Source organism: Vipera ursinii (genome assembly GCF_947247035.1).
Source record: "Vipera ursinii genome assembly, chromosome: 1".
NCBI lineage: Eukaryota > Metazoa > Chordata > Lepidosauria > Squamata > Viperidae > Vipera > Vipera ursinii.
In genome coordinates this window covers 5,501,373-5,524,540 of record NC_139512.1, presented here as the reverse complement: position 1 = coordinate 5,524,540, position 23,168 = coordinate 5,501,373, and the positions used below count along the sequence as shown (strand labels likewise).

General features: G+C 43.7%; 1 protein-coding gene across 2 annotated transcripts in view; it reads left to right on the top strand.

The window, feature by feature from the left end:
• Window positions 1–23,168, top strand: part of MYO1F (myosin IF) — a gene marked incomplete at its 5' end in the record, with an annotated part of 85,880 nt that overhangs the window by 48,155 nt on the left and 14,557 nt on the right. For both annotated transcript variants that reach the window (XM_083363221.1, XM_083363222.1), the window contains 14 exons: window positions 2,113–2,247; window positions 2,730–2,862; window positions 5,256–5,452; window positions 6,054–6,134; window positions 7,648–7,734; window positions 9,128–9,214; window positions 10,583–10,750; window positions 12,466–12,551; window positions 14,229–14,310; window positions 14,958–15,064; window positions 15,670–15,768; window positions 18,898–19,042; window positions 20,743–20,857; window positions 22,413–22,582. In XM_083363221.1, the coding sequence (XP_083219347.1) occupies window positions 2,113–2,247; window positions 2,730–2,862; window positions 5,256–5,452; window positions 6,054–6,134; window positions 7,648–7,734; window positions 9,128–9,214; window positions 10,583–10,750; window positions 12,466–12,551; window positions 14,229–14,310; window positions 14,958–15,064; window positions 15,670–15,768; window positions 18,898–19,042; window positions 20,743–20,857; window positions 22,413–22,582 (1,692 nt within the window). The remainder of the gene's footprint in view (window positions 1–2,112; window positions 2,248–2,729; window positions 2,863–5,255; window positions 5,453–6,053; window positions 6,135–7,647; window positions 7,735–9,127; window positions 9,215–10,582; window positions 10,751–12,465; window positions 12,552–14,228; window positions 14,311–14,957; window positions 15,065–15,669; window positions 15,769–18,897; window positions 19,043–20,742; window positions 20,858–22,412; window positions 22,583–23,168) is intronic.

Here is a 23,168-nt window from a genome sequence, read left to right as displayed (position 1 = left end):
CCTTCAAGTTAGTCCAGAGAAGAAACACAACCAGGTGTCCTGGCTTTATCTTTATTATAAGGTTATATTAACAAGCTAGCAAGAGTGAAATTATTTCTCTCTTCCTTTCCTTTTCTTGTTGTTGTTCAGTCACTTAAGTTGTGTCCGACTCTTCGGGACTACGTGGACCATAGCACGCCAGACCCCCCTGTCCTCCACTGTCTCCCAAAGTCTGCCCAAATTCATGTTCAATGACACTATCCAATCATCTCATCCTCTGCCATTCCTCCCCTTCTCCGTTTGCCTTCCATCTTTTCCAACATCAGGGCCTTTTCCAATGAATCCTCATTTGGTGGCCAAAGAATTTGAGCTTCAGTTACAGTATTTGTCCTTCCAAAGAACAGGCAGAGTTGATTTTCTTTAGGATTGAGTGATTTGATCTCCTTGCAGTCCAAGAGACTCTGAAGAGTCTTCTCCAACATCCTTTTTTTAACTCTTCGGGAAACTAGGGTGGGCTCTTCAGAAATGTTTCTTGCACCCTCCCTTCTCCTGTGGGCTGAGATCCCTTGTACAGAATAGTCCAGCTTATGCCTCTCCCTGCCTACTCTGCTTAGGCTGGGCTGGGCTGGGCTGGGCTAGGCTAGGCTTGGCTAGAATAGAGTAGAGTAGAGTAGAGTAGAGTAGAATAGAATAGAATAGAATAGAATAGAATAGAATAGAATAGAATAGAATAGAATAGAATAGAATAGAATAGAATAGAATAGTTGGAAGGGACCTTCCATCTAGTCCTTCCCCCTGCTTAAGCAGGAGATCCTACACCATTTCTGACAGATGGCAGTCCAGTCTTTTCTTGAAAGCTTCTAGTGATGAATCACCTACAACATCTGAAGGCAAACTGTTCCATTGGTTGATAGTTCTCCTTCTTTCTAGGTTGAATCTCTCCTTGATCAGTTTCCATCCATTGCTCCTTGTCTGGCCTTCAGGTGCTTTGGAGAATAGGTTGACCCTCCCTCCTCTCTGTGACAGCCCCTCCCATAAACCATTACATGATGTGTTTGAATGTTGGTCTAAGACAGGGGTAGGCAACGTTGGCTCTTTTATGACTCTTGGACTTCAACTCCCAGAATTCCTGAGCCAGCATGGCTCAGCATGGAAACCTCTCCCTTTCCTCTCAGCATGGCTGGCTCAGGAATTCTGGGAGTTGAAGTCCATGAGTCATAAAAGAGCCAAGGTTGCCTACCCTTGGTCTAAGACAAAGTGGAGGGAGTCGGGTTCAAATTCCCTCTCCCCCATGGCTTTGGGCTTGTCCCAGTCACCCAGATTACCCTCACCCACCCAAGTACAGGTAGTCCTTGATTTACAACCATTCATTTAGCAACCTTTTGAAGTTACAACAGCAGTGAAAAAAAGTGAGTCATGACCAGTCCTCCCACTTACAACCTTTGCAGCATCCCCAAAGGTCACATGATCAAAATTTGGGCACTTGTCAACCACCATACATTTATGTATTATGTATTTTTGATGGTTGCAGCATTAGTGACTTTGCTTCTGACAGGCAAAGTTAATGAGAGAAGCTGGATTCACTTAATAAACCTCATGGTTCATTTTACAGCTGTGGTGAAAAAGGTTGCAAAATTGGATGTGACTCGCTTAAAAACTGCTTTGCTTAGCAACTGATCCCAACTGTGGTCATAAGTCGAGGTCTTACCAGTAGATTAAAAAGTTGGCCCAAACAACATCTCTTGAATTGTTGAAACATTGCTATGGGTCGACACACACTATGTGATTTTTTTAGATCACTCGAGATGACCATCTGCTCAGTTTCCAAAATGTTCTGCATTAGATGAGTTTGAACTTCCAATGGGAACTGTCTGTGCATTCCTGCAAGGGGTTGGGGTAGGGGGGAGAGGGAGAAAATCAGAAAGAGGAAGGAAAAGACAGGCTAGGTAGAACAAGGATCCCATTCATTTTTGTTTCTGAACCCACTAATTGCCTCTCTGCAATTTGGATCCCATGAAATGACCTTGGAGAGATTGCAGTCTTTAAGAAAAGTTATTGATCTTGTCCCCTGGTGGTAAAGAATTTAAAATGGTAATCTATCAGTCTCATGTCTTTATCTACTTCTTTCTTTAGCTTATCGAGGGTGCTTCCCAAGATCAGAAACACAACCTGGGCATTATGAGCCCAGATTATTATTGTTATTTAAACCAGTCAGAGACCTACAAAGTGGATGGCACAGATGATCGGAGTGAATTCCATGAGACCATGGTAAGGAACCATTATTTTACAAGACTCAACATTAGGTTTTTTTCAAGTTTTGAATGCCGCCCAGAGTCCATTTAGCCAATAAATTTAAATAAATCCTAATATTTTCAGTCATGTTAAACATTGTACTTGAAACCCACAAATAATCTTTCTTTCTCTTTCTTTCTTTCTTTCTTTCTTTCTTTCTTTCTTTCTTTCTTTCTTTCTTTCTTTCTTTATTTCCTTCCCTCCCTCCCTCCCTCCCTCCATCCTTCCTCTTTCTCTTTCTTTCTTTCTTTCTTTCTTTCTTTCTTTCTTTCTTTCTTTTACATCTCTCTTCCCTTCCCTTTCTCCCTTGTTTTTCTTTTCCTTCCTTCCTATCCCTTCCCTTCTTCCTCCTCTTCTTCTTTCTCTCTACATCCCTTTCTCTCTCTCTCTCTCTCTCTCTCTCTCTCTCTCTCTCTCTCTCTCTCTCTCTCTCTCTCTCTCTCCTCTCCCCTCTCCAGAATGCCATGGATGTGATTGGCATCACAGGCCAAGATAAGCAACTTGTCCTACAGATTGTAGCTGGTATTCTCCATCTAGGGAACATCAGTTTCGAGGAGAAAGGGAATTATGCTCAAGTGGAGAATTCAGACTGTGAGTAGCTACCAGTTAATGGGGATATATTCATTAATCTGTTAATATTAATTCTCACATGGTCACTGGTAATATGAAGAGCCATAAAGATTACCTTGGAAAAAAATGTGTGCTGATGGTTACAAAAACATGTTTTAAGACTGGGAAAAGAAGAAAACTTTAGGGAAAAAAACTCAAAGGCTCTGCTTTAACTTCCCAGAATATAAGAGGAAGGGAAGAAGGAATACAGCTGAGGCAGAATAGAATAGAATAGAATAGAATAGAATAGAATAGAATAGAATAGAATAGAATAGAATAGAATAGAATAGAATAGAATAGAATAGAATAGAATAGAATAGAGCTGGAAGGGACCTTGGAGGTCTTCTAGTCCAGCCCCTGCTTTTTGATTGTGTTATTAGAGTTTTCATCAATAAAGTAGAGTACTAGTATTTCTCATGATGTCTATTATCAAGAAACCATGATCAAGAGACCAAGAAAGAAGATAGGCTACATATGATTGAACTATTATTTCTCCTTAGTCTCTTAGAAAATCCTAACAGCATCTTATAGAACACTAGGATTCTGCTGAACCCAGTTTGAAAAACCTTGACCTAGTCCAGGGGTCGGCAACCTCGGCTCTTTTATGACTCGTGGACTTCAACTCCCAGAATTCCTGAGCCAGCATAGCTGGCTCAGGAATTCTGGGAGTTGAAGTCCACGAGTCATAAAAGAGCCGAGGTTGCCGACCCCTGACCTAGTCGGTTCAGAGTGTAATGGAATATACACCTTAGCCCACTCACTTATAAAGCATAGCCTAGGAGACCCAATTTGGGGAAGTGGTTAAGGCATCGGTCTAGAAACCCAAAAACCATCTACTACCATATTAGGCACAGAGCCAGCTGGGTGCCCTTGGGCCAGTCACTTTCTCTCAGCCCTAGGAAGGAGGCATTGGCAAACCATTTCTGAAAAGCCTTGCCAAGAAACTGCAGGGCCTTTCCCAGGCAGTCTCCAAGAATAGGATACAAAAAAACAACAATAATAAGTTCACCTCGATAAGATTGCTATAAGGAAAACAAAATCTCCTAATCTGTTCTTCTCAGAGTAAGGAAGATAATCTTGGCAGAACCATTATCTAGGGAGGAAAGGTTGAAATGTTACTTAAGCCCTAAAAAAAGAAAAAGATAGTATTTGGAAGTGCCTCAAGCAGATGCCTTTCATCCCTACTAGGAAGACCCAGACCACAGGAATGTTAAAACTGCTTTCATTGAAGCTGGCTATAAAAACAGAATCAAAATACAAGTCTGATTGTGCAGGACCTCTTCTCCCTTTTTATACATGTATGTAATCCTTAATTTACCGCCTCAGCTGAGCTCAAAATTTTCTGCTGCTAAGCGAGACAAGCGTTAAGTGAGTTTTGCCCCATTTCACGGCCATTCTTGCCGCCATTGTTAAGTTGCATTACCGCCGTTGTTAAGTTAGTAGCACGTTTGTTTGTTAAGTGGAGCAGTGGACTAATGCTTCCTTAAGTAACACCAGCTGCCTGCAATTAGTGCAGGTTCGCATCCCACCAGGCTCAAGGTTGACTCAGCCTTCCATCCTTCCCAGGTAGGTAAAATGAGGACCCAGATTGTTGGGGGCAATTAAGCTGACTTTGTAATAATGCCGCTTGGGGTGTGTGTGAAAGCCCTAATAAGCAGGCATATACATAGAATGAAGGCTACTGCTAAGCTTGTAAGCCGCCCTGAGTCTTCGGAGAAGGGCAGGATATAAATGGAATTTTTTTAAAAAAGTGGATCTGGCTTCCCCATTATCTTTGCTTGTCAGAAGGTCGCAAAAGGGGACCCTGGGACACTGCAACTGGGACAGTGACCCTGGAACACTGCAACCATCATAAATATGAGCCAATTGCCAAGCATCCAAATGTTGATCACATGACCATGGGGATGCTGCAATGGTTGTAAGTGTGAAAAACAGTCATAAGTCTCTTTTTTCATTGCAACTTTGAATGGTTACTAAATGAATGGTTGTAAGTCAAGGACTACCTGTACTCCAGTGAATTGGGGAGATAGCTGCCTGAGCCACTTCCAAATGTTATCTCTTCTGGACTTTCAACAAATCCTATATATCTCCATCAAGGTAATTTTCTTTCCTCCCTATGCACCTCCCTAATTCAAGGCATCAGAACATGAGCAAATGTTCATATATTATGACATAGCCCAGAGGTAGGCAACCTCGGCTCTTTTATGACTCATGGACTTCAACTCCCAGAATTCCTGAGTCAGCATAGCATAACTGACTCAGGAATTCTGGGAGTTGAAGTCCATGAGTCATAAAGGAGCTGAGATTGCCTCCCCCTGACATAGCCTGTTATCCAGACATGCCAAAAGAGTCTTTTTTCCATTTCCCCATTGCAGTGCTAGCTTTTCCTGCCTACCTTTTGGGAATTGACAAGGACCGCCTAGATGAGAAGCTCACCAGTCGGAAAATGGACAGCAAATGGGGTGGCCAGTCAGAGTCCATTAACGTAACCCTCAATGTAGAACAAGCGTCCTATACTCGTGATGCCCTAGCCAAAGGCCTTTATGCCCGGGTCTTTGACTTCCTCGTTGAGGTATGCAACCTTGTTCTGTGCTGTGGGGGGGACCTTTGGGATGGGGAGGGGAACAAACTGATGACTGGTTGGCTCATTCCATTTCTGTTTTTGATGACTGAGAGGGATGGACTTTCTGCAGTGGGTGGAACAAGAATAGTGCCCGGTTTATCACTTCCAACTCTATGGTATTTTCAGCCACAAAACAGAACTGGAATAACTGGAAAATGTTGAATGCAATGGTGTCTGGTTTGTCATTTCCAACTCTATGTGGGGTGGGGCGGGGGGGTTGAACACCAAATCAGAAAGATGGACTTATTACAATGCTACCTAACATGAGAAAGACTAAAAATCTCAGATGGAGAAGAACTAAAATTTTCTCAGAAAAACAGTGGCCTGCTTAACACTCCAAATTTCTTTGAATGCTAGAAATTGAGGGAAATATGCTTTTTTTGCTTTGTTTTGTTTGAGAAAGAGGTATCTTATATTGGGAATTTGGGGTCTTCTCTACCAGATGGCAATATTTTTTGTCACTCAGTTGCCAACACTGAAGTTATGTGGCCTCTGATAATAAAAGTTCTATCTTTTTTGCAGCTAGTAATCCCTTTCTCTTCACTTCCAGTCCATCAACAGAGCCGTGCAGAAACCAAATGAAGAATACAGTGTTGGTGTCCTAGACATTTATGGTTTTGAAATATTCCAGGTAGGTCTGTGTCTTAGAGCAGAAATCCACAATCTTTCTTGGTTAGTGGCCCAGAAGGAAAGGGAGGGGCGCCTCTACATGCGCATGACCACACACACGCATCACAAACGTGGCTGCAAGCACGTGTGTGACTCAAATGGGTCCACAAGCAGCATGTGACGCAAACGGGGCCTCGAGCGCATGCGCAATGCCGACGGCGATGCTAGCACCCGCAACTCTCATGGCGATGCTAGCACCTGCGCAATCCTCGGAGTGATCCTAGCGTAGGGAGTTGAGTGCGTGCACACACACACACACACACACACACACACACACACACTGGCTAGTCATTCACACAGCCTGTTGGCCACCAGGCCACAGACCAGTAGTGGGCCGTGGGGACCTCCGTGTTAGAGAAACCAGTGATCTTAGCTTTTGAGAAAATTCTGAACTCAGAAATGTTTTTGTACCACAAAAACACCATTGTCCAGTTGGTCATATTATTTAACAGTTTAGTAAACAAAAGTAAAAGACAGCAATATTCATTGTTAATTTTAATATCTAAGGAGCCATAAATAAATGACAACAGGACATTGCAATGGCTGGAAATCCAGGTCAGTTTCCAAGCACCTGGATCATAATCATGTGATCAAGACAGTGCTGTGAGGACCTGTCATAAGTCACTTTTCCCAGTGCCATCATAACTCTTAACAGTCACTAAATGAAAGATCGTTAAATGAGGACTACCAGTAATATTTTTAAGCTAGGACTATCAGTAATAGATTTTAATACAGTAAAAAGGGTTTGGATGACCTTACTAGCCTCAAGTCACATATATATGACAGATTTCTCTGATAAAAATAAGGACATAATTGGTATGTTTTGGCCCATTTTGTTCAGCATCTCACAAGTCCAATCAAAATTCTATTTTGTGTAATCCGCATATTATACACATCCCTCAACTAGGAGGTTCTGACAGAATATTAATCATTTGTTATATTTAAGCAGAAACAAAGAAAAGCTCTGAAAATTTTGGGACCACCTTAATTTGGTTGTTGGTTATTTTCAATGGTTGATCATTTATTTTTTATTTATTTATTTGTATCCCACCTTTATTGTTTTTAGAAACAACCAAAGGCGGTGAACATATCCAATAACCTTCCTCCTCATATTTTCCCCACAACAACAATCCTGTGAGGTGGGCTAGGCTGAAAGAATAACTGACCAAAGTCACCCAGCTGGCTTTCATGGCTAAGGCTGGACTTGAACTCAGGTCTCCTGCTTTCTAGCCTGGTGCCTTAACCACTAGGCCATGCTGGCTCTATCTTATGAAGGAATAATTTCTTAGCACTGGGACGCTTCCCATGTAATTTGCTGGCTTGAGTCATGCTGATTTGGAATCTGTGATCCTTTCCAGTTCCACTCAGTTCTCCATTTCTTTTCTCCAAGTCTGGAATTTGATGGGAATGTCAACTAACCCCCTCCTTTCCAAAACTGTTCTCCTTTCCTTGCCTCATGTTTTCCCAATCTTCAGAGAAATGGCTTTGAACAATTCTGCATTAACTTTGTGAATGAAAAACTTCAACAGATCTTCATTGAATTGACACTTAAAGCAGAGCAGGTGAGTCCAGTGTGGGAGAAGATACAAATTCTTTTGAGGGTAGACTGTGGATTCTGTGGATCAGTCTCCAACTGTGAGACCACCTATCCTAATCTGGACATAGGACTGTATCTCCAGGTTAGGATGTTTGGCATCTCCTTGAATTCCTAAGCAGAAGGCTGACTGGGAATTCCAGGAGTTTTAATTCCACCATATCAGGAAGGCATCAGGTTCGGAAAAATTGCCCTAAAGTCCTAGGCTGCATTAACAAATGGTCAGAATCAAGATCATGAGAAATGTTAGTATCACTTTATAATGCTTTGGTAAGACCACACTTGAAATATTGGGTTCAGGTTTGCTCTCCGCAACATAAAAAGAGATGTTGAGACTCTAGAAAGAGTCCAGAGAAGAGCAACAAAGATGATTAGGGGACTGGAGTTTAAAACACATGAAGAATGGTTGCAGGAATTGGGTATGTCTACTTTAATGACGAGAAGGTGACATGATATCATTGGCATCCTTCAGTCTCAAGAGACTATGGTATCGTGCTCTGGAAAGAGGTCCTAAAGCAGCATCTGGTGTGGCTAAAAAGGCCATTTCGAGAGTGGCAGTCCCTTCCACACTGAGGGCAGATACAACCTGTCCCCTGTCCAGCCCCCAGATTTCGCTGGTTCTGGCCCTGCCTCTTTGCCTCAGCCTGCCGCACAAGTGTCTCTTCAAATTGGAGAAGGCCATGATAGCAGTGTTCCAATATCTGCCACTAAGAAGGGGGGGGGTCAACCTATCCTCTAACATACATGAAGGCAAAACAAGAAGCAACGGATGGAAACTAACCAAGGAGGAAACCAACCTAGAAGTAAGGAGAAATTTCCTGATTAGTAGAACGACTTGCCTCCAGAGTGGTCCAACCCTGGAGGTTTTTTAAGAAGAAATTGGGTATCGGGTCTCCTGCTTGAGCAGGGGTTTGGACTAGAAGGCCTCCAAGTTCCCTTCCAACTCTGTTATTCTGTTCTGATTTGTGAGCTGCAGATGATCAGATCAGACAGAACTAATAGTATTATGTCATGGGCTCTGATGAGCAGGAATGAAGACACGCAGTTGAGTACAGAGAAACTCATTCTTTATTTAAGCTGAAACTGTACTGAGGATTTGGAGTCACCCTGCCACAATATATAGCCAGACCCTCTGGTAGCAATCAATCAGATTGAACCCATGCTTGCCGCCCAAAGTTGACCAATTGCAGGACCGGAGACATCCTGTCTGGGTTGCTGGAGAAGCAATGCACGTGGTGCTATTCCAAAAGCCCAGTACATAACAAATAGTATTCTCAAGCAGGTCCTCAGTTTTAGCTGTCCTTTGAATGTGCATTAATGGCTTCTTTGTTTTTTAAAAGCAATCTCTCCCCTTGCCCTAGGAAGAGTATGTCCAGGAAGGCATCAAGTGGACCCCAATTGAATATTTCAACAACAAAATTGTGTGTGATCTCATTGAAAACAAAGTGGTAAGAGAAGGGCTGAGGGGGAGATCATGTGAAAAGATTCACTGAGGTGTGGGTGGTTGAGCTGGGGATGGCATTAATACTTCATTCCAGTTGAATTAAATTCTTAAAAGGCCTTGTTTTTTTACATAAAAATATGAAACATCCATGCCTTTTTCTTCCCTAAAATTCATTTAAAACTTTGTTGATTAGAATTGCGCCTAAAATGGGTACGTTGTTCTGGAGCATTCTAGAAAGAAGATGGCAGCCATTATTCTGTAAAAAAAATAAACCTTGGAGACTGTATTTATTAATTAAATTTATATGCTATCTATTGCACTATCCAAAGTGACTCTGGGTGGCCTTACCATAAATTTAGCTTTGTTTCCTGGCTGGAATTACATTTCTTATCTCTGAGTTATCTTGAGGTAAGATGGACAACCTATACAATAGATAGATAGATAGATAGATAGATAGATAGATAGATAGATAGATAGATAGATAGATAGATAGATAGATAGACAGACAGACAGACAGACAGACAGACAGACAGACAGACAGACAGACAGACAGACAGACAGACAGACAGACAGACAGACAGACAGACCTTCATATCTCAACCTCAGTAACTTTAAGCTGTCTGGACTTCAACTCCCAGAATGATTTTAAATGATACAGAAGACCAATAAATTACAATTGCCAAAAGGAGTCTTTGAAGATTTTTGCTACCAGCTGGGGAAAATAAAGCCATCTCTATCTGAAAATGATCAACAAATACATACAAACAACATTATAAAGCAGAAGCCCACAGGTAAATGACTATGGAGATTCTGTCATCCAGGTCATGGCTGTCCCAAAAATGCTTTTTCAAAAGGCAACTGGACTTTCTTTTTTTCCCTTGAAGACATTTGAAAGAGGGGTGAAAGAGGCCATCTACATTAAAATTATGCAGCCTCCCTCAACAGAGAGGGAGAGATATGACATCTCCTATCTCCTATTTACAACAGTCCTTTCAGCAATTCCATTATTCAGGTGACCCAGAGGGCACAGATAAGCCTCCAGGTGGCCTCAATGACTCTCAGAGAGAGTGCTAACAACCAGATGACTGCAAGGAATATAAATCCCTCCAATCCTTACCATCCAGTCAGAACTGAAGAAGCTTCTTGGATGAGAAATGAAATGTCTTCAAGGAAAAACAAAGAACATCCAGTTACTTCTTGAAAAAAGCACCTTTGGGACAACACAGAAGCCCATTTTGGCCTTTTCTTAAAAACACATTTTGCAACCAGTTTAAAGGCAGTTTGAATTTGCCGTGTTTGGACCCAAGCAGCTTTGCCCTCTTGAACAGGATGGAGAGACCAGATTTACACTCTTTCACTCTTTGTCTTCCAGAATCCTCCTGGAATTATGAGCATCTTAGATGACGTTTGCGCTACTGTGTATGCAAAGGGCGAGGGGGCCGACCAGACCTTGCTGCAGAAGCTCCAGTCCGGAGTGGGGACCCACGAGCATTTCAACAGCTCCAGTTCAGGATTCATCATCCACCACTATGCTGGCAAGGTCTCCCGAACTCCCCGCTTTTCTTCCTAGCCCTCCCTTCCTTACTCCTTTCAGTTTGGCTTCTCCGGTTTCTAGGCTGAAAATGCTAACTCTGATCTACTGATTGTGCTGTGAGTTGCCCATACTCGTATTGCATCCAGTTTTGGTCACCAATGATATAAAAAAGATGTTGAGTCTAGTCTAGGAAAAGTGCAGAGAAGAGCAACAAAGATGATTAGGGGACTGGAGGCTAAAACATATAAAGAATGGTTGCAGGAATTGGGTATGTCTAGTTTAATGAAAAGAAGGACTAGGGGTGACATGATAGCAGTCTTCCAATATCTCAGGGGCTGCCACAAAGAAGAGGGAGTCAAGCTATTCTCCAAAACACTTGAAGACAGGGCATGAAACAATGGATGGAAACTAATCAGGGAGAGAAGCAACCCAGAACTAAGGAGAAATTTCCTGACAGAACAATTAATAAGTGGAACAACCTGCCTCCAGAAGTCTTGGGTACTCCATCACTGGAGGCTTTTAAGAATCAATTGGACAACCATTTGTCTGAAATGGTATCAAGTTTCCTGCTTGAACAGGGGTTGGACTAGAAGACTTGCCTCATGCCAACTCTTTGTATGTGTGTTTGTGTATAAACTGAACTCAGAATAGTTAACATTATGTTTAAATTGATCATACGCATGTGTATGTATATACAGGTAGTGCTTGCTAATTGGATTTGGGAACTTAATCGCTGAGCAATATGATCATAAAGTGTGACAACCTCGTAGCTGCAGCAGTTCCAGCTGCTGTCACTAAGTGAATCCCAATTGGGAGGTCAGCATTTGCAATCTCCTGCAGGCTTCCCCATTGACTGTGCTTGGCAGAAGCTGGCAGGGAAGGCCACAAATGGTGATTGTGGGATGCTGCAATCATTGCAAATATGACCTGTGGTGGGATCCAAATATGTGACCAACCAGTTTTCTGAGCCTGGGCAACAAAAAATTAGCTACTGGTTCTGTCGAACTGGTGCAAACTGGCTGAATCCCACCAGTGATTATGACCCAGTTGCAAAGCACCCAAATAGTGACCACGCAGCCATGGGATGCTGCAAAGGCTGCAGCGATGAGGACTAGTTATAACTCTCATCTTTCGGAGTCATTGCGACTCTGAATGGTCACTGAAAGAGTGACCCTTAAGGGAGGATTATCTGTGAGCGTGTATACACATGCACACACGCACCATAAGAGCAAAGGCAGTACTCCTTGACCTACAATCATAATTGGGTCAAGCATTTCCATTGCTAAGCAAGGAGGTTGTTGTCACACCTGGTTTTATGGCCTTTTTGCCACCTGCTGGTTGCCAGGAGATAAAATTTTGATCACATGACCGTGAGGATGCTATGGTGATCATCGGTACGAGGACCAGTTGTAAGTCACTTTCTACATTCTGATGTCACTGTATGGTAGAGAAGGTACTAGACCAGAGGTCCCCAACCTTGGCAACTTTAAGACTTGTGGACTTCAACTCCCAGAATTCCTCAGCCAGCCAACCTAGCTGAGGAATTCTGGAAGTTGAAGTCCACAAGTCTTAAAGTTGCCAAGGTTGGAGACCCCTGTACTTGACTGGGAGTGGATAGATTTATTTGAAGAAAGCAGTGAGAGATCACAGATCCCACTTACCAGACGTAACAGGAATTACACATGGCAGAAATGCTAACCATCGGCCTATCCTAACCACAGGTCTCCTATGACGTAAACAGCTTTTGTGAACGAAATCGGGATGTGCTTTTCACCGACCTGATAGAACTAATGCAAAGCAGTGAATTGTGAGTCTGTTTCCCCTGCTTTCCTTCCCCCAAACCTCACTTGGCCATATTTTTCATTTTTTGTACTGAGTTATAAGCTTCACGGAGGCATCTTGTTACCCACCCGAAAAAGCACATAGTGAAGGAAAACGGAAGGGTTTGGAGTGTACTTGGACTACAGCTCCCATCAGATAATATGCCCAAGAGTCAGGAATGGAACTGTATTCCAACAACTTTCAAAGCAGACTTGCTTAAACTGGTGCCATGAGATGTGTGCAGGACATGCTAGCTTGGAATTCTGGGAACTGTAGTTCTGACACAAATCAAATTTGTGATCCTGATTTAAAGAGGCAAAATAATCCCCAAATCTGGGCTAGATAGACAAATAGCAGTGTTTCTGGGGAGAGGAGGTGTTGGTCAGACTGTCAAATGCAGTCTATTAGGGCAGGGGTTCCCAACCCCCGGTCCGTGGACCGGTACTGGGCCGCGGCAAGCCAGCAACCGGGCCACACAAACAAGCAAAGCCCTGTCCACGGGATGCAGGCAGCGCACCAAACCACGCCTCCTCTGGTCCACAGAAATAGCTCTCTCCATGTAACCGGTCCCTGGTGGCCAGAAGGTTGGGGACCTCTGTATTAGGGTATCACAATTTATTTATTTATTCAGTAAATGTATATGGCTGCCCACCTCATATACATGACTCTGAACAGCTATCAATTAAAAACAAAGTGTATCACGCATAACCCTGAGGTGATGGAGTTTGTGGTACAATGTTCTTTCAGCCTTCAGAAGCAACAAGAGTTCCTATGCAACAAGACCTTTTTTGTTCTTACCAAGAGATCTTAGATAAATGTATGGCTATCAATAGTAAACTAACTTATTCAGAGTCTGTCTGAATATAAAGCAGGGGAGAATTTATCCCTTTGTGCCCCTTTGATACAGGGGAATACCTCTGTGAGATTCAAGGTGCTGGTGATGACCTATAAAGCCCTAAATGGCATGGGTCCGGGTTATCTTAGGGAGCACCTGCTGCCAGCATCAATCTCCCATCGTCCTGTGCGCTCCCACAGGGAGGGCTCCTTAGGGTACCGCCGGTCAGTGAGTGCCGGCAGGTGATCCCCAGGGGAAGGGCGTTCTCTGTGGGCACGCCTGCCCTGTGGAACGATCTGCCTGTGGAACTCCGGACCGCCCCCGACCTTCTTTCGTTTCGCCGGGACCTAAAAACTTCGTTATTTGATTTATCTGGCCTGGACTGAGGGGTTTTAATTTTTAAACTTTTAAATTTTTAAACTTTGGGCTACTAATTGTTATTTGATCTTATTTTAATTCTATTTTAACTCTTATTTTGTCTTTTAACTTTGCCCTGTAAACCGCCCTGAGTCCTTCGGGAATAGGACGGTATATAAAACTAATAGCTGAGAATTTTTAACTGGGGTTTTTAATTTTAGGGATGATTTAATCTTTTTTAATTTGTTTTTAACTTTCGTACTGGTTGTTTTAAATACCCTGTAAACCGCCCTGAGTCCTTCGGGAATAGGGCGGTATATAAATCTAATAAAATAAATAAATAAAAAATAAAATAAAATAAAATAAAATATAAAATAAATAAATAAATACAATTATAGTCTGCATCAGTGGTTTTTACAGGTCCATTTCCAAAATTCTAGGTTTTTTCTTACTTTCTTTTCCCTTTCTTAGTGCTTTCATCCGGATGCTTTTCCCAGAAAAACTTGATTCAGATAAAAAAGGACGGCCCACTACAGCTGGCTCCAAAATTAAGGTACATTAGCATTGGGTTAGAGCTTTTTTTAAAAAAAAAAAATGTTCCTCAACAGCTGATATTAGGAAGCAGCTACAGGCAATAAAAGCAGTCTCTGTAGTTTGTCAGTGATCAGGTTTAGTGGTTAAAGCAGGGGTCTTCAAACTTGGCCCTTTTATGACTTGTGGACTTCAACTTCCAGAATTCCTCAGCCACCGTTAAAGCATCAGGGGTTAAATCATCAGGCTAGGAACTGGGAGACTGTGAGTTCTAGTCCCACCTTAGGTCTGAAAGCCAGCTGGGTGTCTTTGGGGGAATCATTCCTCCTTAACCCAACCCACCTTGCAGGCTTGTTGTCATGGGAAAATAGGAAGAGGAAGGAGTATGTTCACTGCCCTGACTAATTTACAAAAATAAAAAGGCGGGATAAACTTAAGTATGTAAATAAATAAATAATAGAAGGGAGTCCTAATACTATCATTACAGCTCAAGGAAAGATCAGGTCACAACAACATTTCAAACTTCAGTGCAAAGATTTGACAGGGAGAATTCTGGAAGCCTCTTTTTTTTCCTTTGGAAAGTGTTTTTATTTTTGGTGCTCTGGAACAGAACGTGGTGGAATTTTAAGTAACAGATTGGGTAACACCAAGAATCTTTAATCTCCCCAGAAACAGGCCAATGATCTTGTGAACACGCTGATGAAGTGCACACCTCATTACATCCGTTGCATTAAACCCAATGAGACGAAGAGGCCGCGAGACTGGGAAGAGAGTAGGTAAGAGAGAAGGAATTACCAATGGTGCAAAAATCTCCATCAAAACCATGAACCAAAAGCAAAAGTTAGTCTTCTTAAAGTGCATGTAAGATATTAACCAATCCTGTTACAGGTAATCTTTGACTTATGGCCTTACTGGGGCCAGAATTTCTATTGCTGAGCAACATAGTAGTTAAGAGAGCCACACCTAATTTTACAACCTTTTTTGCAACTGCACCCAAATACCGTAGATGCCCAGCATCCAAATTTTGATCACGTGACCATAGGGATAGTGCAGTGGCCATAAGGATGAGGCTCAATTGTAAATCAGTTTTTTTTCCAGTGGTGGGATTCAAATATGTGAACAACTGGTTGTCTGTGTGGCTGCTGCTTCCGGAAGTCCATTCTGGTCCTGGGTAACAAAAAATTAGCTACCGGTTCTGCCGAACTGGTGCCAACTGGCAGAATCCCACCACCGGTTTTTTCAGTGCTTTTGTAACTTTGAACAGTCACTAAACAAAAGTTATAAGTTGAGGATTACCTGTACTTCCCTCATTATCAATTTTCATAAGACTAATGTCCTTGAGAGGTACATCTCCCTCCTACGTTACACATACATCTTGCAGGGTGAAGCACCAAGTGGAGTACCTGGGACTGAAGGAGAATATCCGAATCCGTCGAGCTGGATTTGCATATCGCAGAGTCTTTCATAAATTCCTGCAAAGGTAAGAAGCTAGATTGCTGTTATCATGACTCTGGTGCTGTAGCTCCTTGCCTGAAAGACTGAGAGAGAAAAAATAGATAGATAGATAGATAGATAGATAGATAGATAGATAGATAGATAGATAGATAGATAGATAGATAGATAGATAGATGAGAGAGAGAGAAGATATGATACGATACAATATGCTATGATATGATATGATACGATGAATAGATAGGCTAGGCTAGGTGGCTAGAGATGAGATGAGATTCCAATATTTAAGAGGCTTCCATAAAGAAGATGGGGGTCAACATATTCTCCGAAGCACCAGAAGGCAAGACAAGAAACAATAGATGGAAACTAACCAAAGAGAAAAGCAACCTCCAAGATCCCTTCCAAGTATGATGATGATGACGAGATGAGATGATTTATACACCCATCCCCCTCCGTTTCACAATATGACTTTGGCAGCTAACCAAATTTAAAATATCAATAAAATAAATATAGCAACCAAAAACAAGAAGCATAAAATGATACCTGAAAAAAAAAATCAACCAACCAATACTTCATGCATTCAACTAACTACCCGTGCTCAGAAAACAGCCAGGTCTTGAGGGCTTTTCCAAAGCACCAACTTAATCTTGGGTAGAATGGTCTTCCAAAGGGCTAATGCAGCCACACATTTCCTGGGTCCCACAAGATTTATTATTTTTATTATTTATTATTTTAACTTATATACCACCCTATTCCCGTAGGACTCAGGGCGGTTTACAGGGCAATTAAAATCATACCATACAAAAGTTAAAAAAATTAAAACAGTTAATTAAAACAGTTAATTAAATTTAGAGCCCCAAATTTAAAAAGTTAAAACATTAAAACCCAATTAAAACCCCTCAGTCTAGGCCCGAGAGCCAAGTTTTCAGGTCCCGGCGGAATGAGCGGAGGTCGGAGGCAGTCCTAAGTTCCATCGGAAGTTGGTTCCAGAGGGCAGGTGCACCCACAGAGAAGGCCCTCTCTCTGGGAGTCACCCGCCGGCAATCCTTCACCGGCGGTACCCTAAGAAGGCCCTCCCTGTGGGAGCGCACAGGACGATGGGAAGTTGATGCCAGCAGCAGGTGTTCCCTCAGATATCCCGGACCCAAGCCATTTAGGGCTTTATAGGTCATCACCAGCACCTTGAATCTCACTCGGAAGGCAACCGGAAGCCAATGCAGCTTGCGGAGAAGAGGTGTTACACGGGAGTATCGGGGAACTCCCATCACAACTCGCACGGCTGCATTCTGCGCCAGTTGAAGCCTCCGAGTGGTCCTCAAGGGCAGCCCCATGTAGAGAGCATTGCAGTAGTCTAACCGGGAGGTCATGAGCGCATGGGTGACTGTGTGTAGGGCATCTCGATCCAGATAGGGCTGCAACTGGCGCACCAGGCGAACCTGGGCAAAAGCCCCCCTGGTCACGGCTCCTATATGATCTTCAAAGCTGAGCCGTGAGTCCAGGAGGACGCCCAAGTTGCGAGCCCTATCAACGGGGGGGGGGGGTAACACCTCACCCCCCATCCTTAATGATGGAACAAACTGGTTAACCTGAGATGCCGGTACGTACAGCCACTCAGTCTTGGCAGGGTTGAGACGAAGCCTGTTTCTCCCCATCCAAACCCGGACCGCCTCCAGGCAATGGGACATCACGTTGAGGGCATCACTGAGTTGGTTCGGGGTGGAAAGGAAAAGATTATAGTCTCTAATCAGTGGGGCCCAGAACATCTCCCTTCTGCTGGATCTGATGGGACAGGTAGACATCATTGAAGAGAGGCAGTTCCTCAAATAACCTAGCTCAATGCCATGAAGATCTTTATAGGTGACGACCAGCACCATGAATTCCACTCTGAAACATAGTAGGAGCCAGTGCAGCTGACATAGCAAAGATGTAACATGGGTATGTCAGCATATGTCCATAATTGTTTGTTACATTCTGAAATAATTGTAACAACAGGGTGTATTCTCCAAGGGTAGGTCTATGTAGAGAATATTGCAGTAATCCACTTGGGAGGTGATCAAAGGATGAGTCACCATGTTTAGTGCCTCCTAGTTTAAGATGAGACACAACTGGCACACAACATGAAGTTGGGCAGAAGTTCTCCTGGCCACAGCTGCCACCTGCTCCTTCAACAGGAGCTGTGAGTCTAGGACACAGGTCTGCAACCCGCGGCTCCGGAGCTGCATGCGGCTCTTTCAGCCGTCTCCTGCGGCTCCCAGTCCTCTGCCATGTGCAGTCCAAAAAAAAAAAGCGGGACTAAAAAAGTTTAACCAATCAATTCAAATATGCAGGGTAGGTGCATATCTCGCCTTGGCTCCACTCTTCAGTCAAACCCTGTTCTGCACATACACGCATGTACACACATGCGCACACATTTTTTGTGGCTCCCAGTTTTTCCTTTTGTGAGGGAACCAGTTCCAAGTGGCTCTTTCAGTGTTTCAGGTTGCTGACCCCTGGTCTAGGAGGACCCCTGAATTATGCACCAGTTTTGTCTGTAATAGCACAACCCTATCCAGAACTAAAGAGGGAAAATAACTGGATGCAGGCAACCCTAAAACCAAGAGTTACACAGTCTTTACTATGTTTGAGCTAATCCCTCTAGGATAGTGTGTGTTGACAGTCGACCTTTTGGCCAGGCTTAGCTGGGAGGAAAAAGAGACTCATTCATCAACTCAAATTCTTCACCTGTCCCAGGGGAACCGCGGACACCCTCCTGTAACTAATCCATTCCCACCTTCCCTCCAGATCATTATTTCTGTGAATGGCAGGAATGGATTATGGAATTTGGATTTTGGTCAATGGCCAGGAATGGATAATGTAGAATTGACTGTTGTCAATAGCCAGGAATGGAGGTTTCCACTTTTTCTGAGATACTTAAATCCTTGGGTTGGGGGGAAAACAAGAGAAGAAAACCAGATTATTTTCTGAAAGAGAGGAAGTGGAATGAGGGAAAGAATAGCATTTTTTCAGCATCATATCTGCACAGATCCCACACACTAAAATGAAATGGGCCCTGCTGACCCTCAAGAAAACTGATTATGTTTATAGTCATGGACTCCTTGGATGTTAGCATCACTTTGGAGTTATTATCTGAGCATGTGCATGTGCTTCTTTTCTTAAGGTATGCCATCCTGACCCCAGAAACGTGGCCAAGGTGGCGAGGAGATGAACGCCAAGGAGTCCAGCACTTGTTAAGGACTGTCAACATGGATGTGGATCAGTACCAGATGGGCCGCACAAAAGTTTTTGTCAAGAATCCAGAGTCGGTAAGTGTTCTGTACCAGCCTGCTACCGGCCCTGCAGAAAAGGCAGGGACAACCCCTTTACAAACGGCAAGAGGCTGGAATTATGCCTGCCAAATTTATAGCTACAAAAACAAACAAGACACGAACCAAGAAACAGGAGCTTTAAGAAACACGAACTATCCAAGCGGTTGCCTTCAGCAAACCAGCCCTCCCCACACATTCCCCTTATATAGAGTTCAGGGCATGGCTTCTCTCTGCCTCCTTCCGAGAAGCCCCATTGCCTTCCTCTGTTTACTCCTAATTGACTGCGTCGGGCGTCCTTGAACAGGGCCAGCTGTGGGTCATCTTCATCCATGCTGTCAGGCTCACACAGCTGGGTCTCCGTGGTGACCAAGTGGGAGGGGCCTGGCTGAGGGCTCTCATCAGCAAGATCTTCAACCCCCTCAGCAAGGTCTTCAACATCCCCCTCCTCCTCCTCTGAGTCGTCCAACCCAACTGCCGAACCCACGGGCTGACCCTGAATCACAACAGTAAGCTAGGCCACCTTAGCTTACCTCTTTTGAAAAACGAGGTCCTTTTGTTGATGTTGTTGATGTCATGTAAAAAAATATAATCTAAAAACTGAATTACAAGACTGAGGGTAAAGAAAGCGACCTTGATGGAGATACACAAGATTCAGTGGTGGGATTCAGCCAGTTCGGCAGAACCGGTAGCTAAATTTTGCTGCATTCGGAGAACTGGCTGGCTTCCAGAAGTCCAGGCTAGGCCACCCAGGCCTAGAACGGCCCGCCGAAAGTGCATGGATGCCACTTCCGGTAGTCCGTTCTAAGCCTCGGAGGCCCAGGCCTCTATTGAATAAGAGAACCAGTTGTTCAGGTATTTGAATTCCACCACTGGCAAGATTCATTAATAAAGTGGCAAATGGTAAAGCCTAAGTAGCGATAAAGGAGAATATTTGTATTCAGGGTTGAGGAATACAGGTGGTCCTCGACTTATGACCACAGTTGAGCCCAACATTTATGTTGCTAAGTGAGATAGCTGTTAAGTGACTCTTGCCCCATTTTATGACCTTCCTTGCCACAATTGTTAAGTGAATCACTGCAGTTGTTGAGTTAGTAACACGGTTGTTAAGTGAATCTGGCTTCCCCATTGACTTTGCCTGTCAGAAGGACGCAAAAGGGGATCACATGACTCCAGGACACTGCAGCCGTCATAAATATGAAGCAGCTGCCAAGCATCTGAATTTCACAACGGTCGTGTGAAAAACGATCCCAAGTCACTTTTTTCAATGATGTCGTAACTTCAAATGGTCACCAAATGAAGTGTTGTAACGCAAGGACTCTCTGTATTTGTAGCTCGGCACTGATGATGCTACCTAGTTTAGGTAATGAAACATATTCAAGAAAACAACCAAGCTCAGAGAGCACCAAGGACCCCCTCATATCCTAAGTCCACAACAGACCAGATAATATTTTGAAAGGGATCGCTAACTCTCATGTGAAGGGGAGCGGGGTAGCACAATTCAAGGTGTAAGATTCTATTATTATGGCCATTTCAGTAAAAGTAGTTTTAGCCTTCCTGTGGGGTTGTGCTCTTGGACTGGCCTACCCGGTGGGGCTGATAGGAGTTTTTTAAAAGCCTAAATGTGCAGTGTGTGTGTGTGTGTGTTCCCTCCTTCTCTTCCGCTCGCCTTCACGTGATATTTTTCTTTCTGCTGCCAGCTCTTCCTCCTTGAAGAAATACGGGAACGAAAGTTTGATGGCTACGCCCGGGTCATCCAGAAAGCGTGGCGGCGTCACATCGCTGTCAGGAAGTATGAGCAGATGCGAGAAGAAGGTAGGAAGGGCCCTTGTTCTCAGAACACGATGGTACCCCACTCGTGAGGCCACACTTGGAATGCTGCATCCCATTCTGGTGACCGTGTTACAAAAAAAAGATGCTGAATCCCTAGAAGTGTGCAGAGAAGAGCAACAAAGATGATGAAGAGTCTGGAGGTTGAATACTACGATGAACGGTTGAGAGAGCTAGGCATGTCCAGCCTATTGAAGATAAGGGTTACGGGGACATGGTAACTGTCTCCAAGACTTGAGGGGCTATCACAGAGAGGAGGGGTATTGACGTATTCTCTAAGGTACCAGAGGGCAGGATAAGAAGAAGTGAGTGGAAGCTTGTAAAATTGAGATCCAACCTAGAAGTAAACAGAAATTTCCGACAGTGTTCCATCATTGGAGATTTTCAGAAACAGACTGAACAACCATTTGACCAAGATGGTATAAGGCTGTGGTGGCGAACCTATGGCACACGTGCCACAGGTGGCACGCACAGCCCTCTCTGTGGGCACGCGCACCCTCACCCCAGTCCTAGGCCTTCAGCTGGGTTTTATAAAACCTTTTCGCTTTAGGCCTCCGCTGCCATGTGCAAAAAAAAAGGTTCAATCAATTAATCAATTTCAACTTCTCGTGGGGAAAAAAAAGATCTCGCAAAGTTGGAATTGATTGAACTTTTTAGTCCCATCCAGTCTGCCGTTATCACCACAGACATGCCCGCCCAATGGGCCACACGCACACATTTGGCCACATCCACCCAATTGGCCATACCCACCCAATGGGCCACACCCACCCGGCACCCAATGATACATAAGTGGGTTTTGGGTTGCAGTTTGGGCACTCGGTCTCTAAAAGGTTCGCCATCATTGGTATAAGGTCTCCTGCCTTGAGTAAGGGGGTTGGACTAGAAGACCTCCAAGTCCCTTCCAGCCCTATGATTCTATGTTGGATAGTAACTGCAAGTGAGATCCAAAGTGGCTTAAAACGAATATTTATTTCTTTTTCACATTTTTGAACTGCATGGTTCTGACAGATGAAACTCTTCAAAAGAACTTTGAGGCATTGTTTACCTTAAAGAATCTTTTATTCGAGTAGCATAATATCAGCACTTACATAGTTGAAGCCAAAAACTGAATTCCCCTCCCTTGGGCACCTAGTATCAAAGCACAATTCCCTCCTCCAACTAACAGTCATAAGTCACATTCCCCAATTAGCTTGAAACACGGGCTCTCTCCACGGCTCTCCAGCCCGCCAAATCGTTATCAGCTCTAGGCTCAGTAACCTTGAATTCCCACGACTTGAAATTGTTGTTATGACTAACTGGACTCTTGTCCACATCCCGCCCCCCCCCCACTCCCAGCATCAATCAGCTCTAAAAGCGAAAGAGAAAAATGAATGCATTTCCATCTCTTGTCAAAGCAATAACACCCACTGTTAGCAGCATTGACATCCCTCATGTTTATAATCAACAATATTATTATCAGTCATAACGATATATACGGGACTTATCAAAACCTACTGCACTTCACTCTTTGCTCTTCCCCTGTTATCCCTTCTTCATTAAGCATCCCATATCCTGTACAACTTCAAAGAGAGACGACGGAACAGCATCAACCGGAATTTCGTGGGTGATTATCTGGGCATGGAAGACAAACCAGAACTACGCCAGTTTTTGGGCAAAAGGGAGAGAATCGATTTTGCCGACTCAGTCACCAAGTACGACAGGCGGTTTAAGGTAAGATGGAGCTTAGCTTCCGCCATGAGGTGAAGAACCAAAAACTGTGACCTATTTTTCTTCCAAAACCTGGAAGAATTCTTGGCGTTTGCCTACTACTAGATAAGATAGAAAAATGTGGGTTAGATAGCATCACCACCAGATGGATTCATAACTGGCTGACAGGCCATATTCAGCTTGTGGTTCTCAATGGAACTGCATCTACATGGAAGGAAGTGTGTAGTGGGGTGCCCCAGGGCTCTGTTCTGGGCCCAGTGCTCTTCAACATCTTCATCAACGATTTGGATGAGGGGATAGATGGGGAACTCATCAAATTTGCAGACGACACCAAGCTGGCAGGAATAGCCAATACTCCAGAAGATAGGCTTAAGATATAGGAGGATCTGGACAGACTTGAACACTGGGCACTATTAACAAGATGAAATTCAATAGTGAAAAAAGTAAGGTTCTACATTTAGACAGGAAAAATCAAATGCACAGGTATAGTATAGGTGGTACCTTGCTCAATAGTAGTAACTGTGAGGGGGATCTCGGAGTCCTAGTAGACAATCACTTCAATATGAGCCAGCAGTGTGCTACAGCTGCC